The sequence below is a fragment of the Nematolebias whitei genome, unplaced genomic scaffold, assembly GCF_014905685.2.
Source record: "Nematolebias whitei isolate Nwh7 unplaced genomic scaffold, NemWhi1 Nwh_scaf_9882, whole genome shotgun sequence".
NCBI lineage: Eukaryota > Metazoa > Chordata > Actinopteri > Cyprinodontiformes > Rivulidae > Nematolebias > Nematolebias whitei.
The window spans coordinates 355-2,079 of record NW_023628427.1 but is presented as its reverse complement, the minus strand read 5'-3'; the positions used below and the strand labels follow the sequence as shown (position 1 = coordinate 2,079).

At 42.0% G+C, this 1,725-nt stretch overlaps 1 protein-coding gene across 1 annotated transcript; it reads right to left on the bottom strand.

The window, feature by feature from the left end:
* Positions 1-489: 489 nt before the first annotated feature.
* Positions 490-935, bottom strand: LOC119429882 (retinal guanylyl cyclase 1-like; the record flags this gene model as incomplete). Its single annotated transcript, XM_037697403.1, has 3 exons — positions 490-579; positions 673-767; positions 837-935. Coding segments are annotated over 3 exons (284 nt in total), but the record flags the coding sequence as incomplete, so codon positions are not given.
* Between the last annotated feature and the right edge of the window lie 790 nt (positions 936-1,725).

The window sequence follows — 1,725 nt, the reverse complement described above, 5'->3', positions numbered from 1 at the left end:
TCACAGCATGTCATGATCTCAGCTCTCTGCCTCCAGCTACACTCTGTCATCGACCAGCGCTCTTGGCCACGCCCACTTCTCCGTTGCAGAACAGAGATATGTCACACTGCTGGAGGAAGCTTCCCCTGCAAGCTGTAGGCTACACACAGATGCAGCAGGTGCAAAATAATTAAAAATAATTTAAATTAAAAAAATTACATGTTGATTGTGCGGCTCAAACATCAATCAGCCAATTGTGTGTCATGGCCAATCTTATTTTGCAAAAACCGCGATAGAGCGAGTCTGCAAAAAACAAACCGAGAAGTAGCGAGGGACTACTGTACTGCTTATTGACACTCACTTTGACCTTCATCATATTGTAGCTGTTAAAGTTTGTTCATGTGTTTAAGCTTCATCTGACAAAACTCACAAATTAAAGAATGTAGCATGACTGTGGCTGAATAGTTGCTGATTCATATTATTTGAAGAGATACGAAAGTGTTTAAACGCTTACCCTGGTCTTATTTCTGGTGGTTTTGGCAAAGGTTTTGTAAAGCTGGTTTTCCCCACAAGCCAGTATGTCTCTTCAACACCTTTACCCTGCAAACACAGAACACACACTTAATGCAGCCGAGGCTAAAAGCATCAGAGTAAAGGCTTCTGTGAGTCAGTCAAAGCTTCTAGGGTTGTTACCTTCAGCTCCGTCTTGCCTCTGACGTCTATTTTATATCCATCGTTCAGAGAGCGGAGGATCTTCACGGTGCTGTTATTTACATGGATTCTATAAGCTGAGACAAGAAGAGCCCGTGTAAAGAAAACAGCTCAGAGCATTCAAATTTGGTTTGAAGGAAACTCACGCAGCCCAGTGGATTCCATACGAGACGCCGTGTTAACGGTGTCTCCGAAAAGGCAGTACCGAGGCATGGTCAGACCAACAACCCCAGCAACACAGGGTCCTGAAAACACAAGAAAAATCAACGCAAAGCTCTGAAAATACACATTAACTGACAAGTGATGTGAAGAGACACATTGTATTAATTCACAGAGGCTTTGAAGCAAGAGTTCAGGGGCCGCATGTATGAAAGAGTGCAGCTTTCATATGGAAAGTTGGTGTCAGGACAAAATGTGAAAATGCACCAAAATATTCAGATGTATCAAAACATGCGCTCCTTTCCTTCATACATCCAAACGAATGTGGAGCTGAGCGCACATCAGACTCCGCCCTTGAAATGCCCCCATTTACAGGTCCTTCTAAAAAAATTAGCATATTGTGATAAAGGTCATTATTTTCCATAATGTAATGATAAAAATTAAACTTTCATATATTTCAGATTCATTGCACACCAACTGAAATATTTCAGGTCTTTAATTGTTTTAATACTGATGATTATGGCATACAGCTCATGAAAACCCAAAATGCCTGTCCCAAAAAATTAGCATATCATGAAAAGGTTCTCTAAACAAGCTATTAACCTAACCATCTGAATCAACGACGTAACTCTAAACACCTGCAAAAGATTCCTGAGGCTTTTTAAAAACTCCCAGCCTTGTTCATTACTCAAAACCGCAATCCTGGGTAAGACTGTCGACCTGACTGCTGTCCAGAAGGCCATCATTGACACCCTCAAGCAAGAGGGTAAGACACAGAAAGAAATTGCTGAACGAATAGGCTGTTCCCAGAGTGCTGTATCAAGGCACCTCAGTGGGAAGTCTGTGGGAAGGGAAAAGTGTGGCAGAAAACGCTGC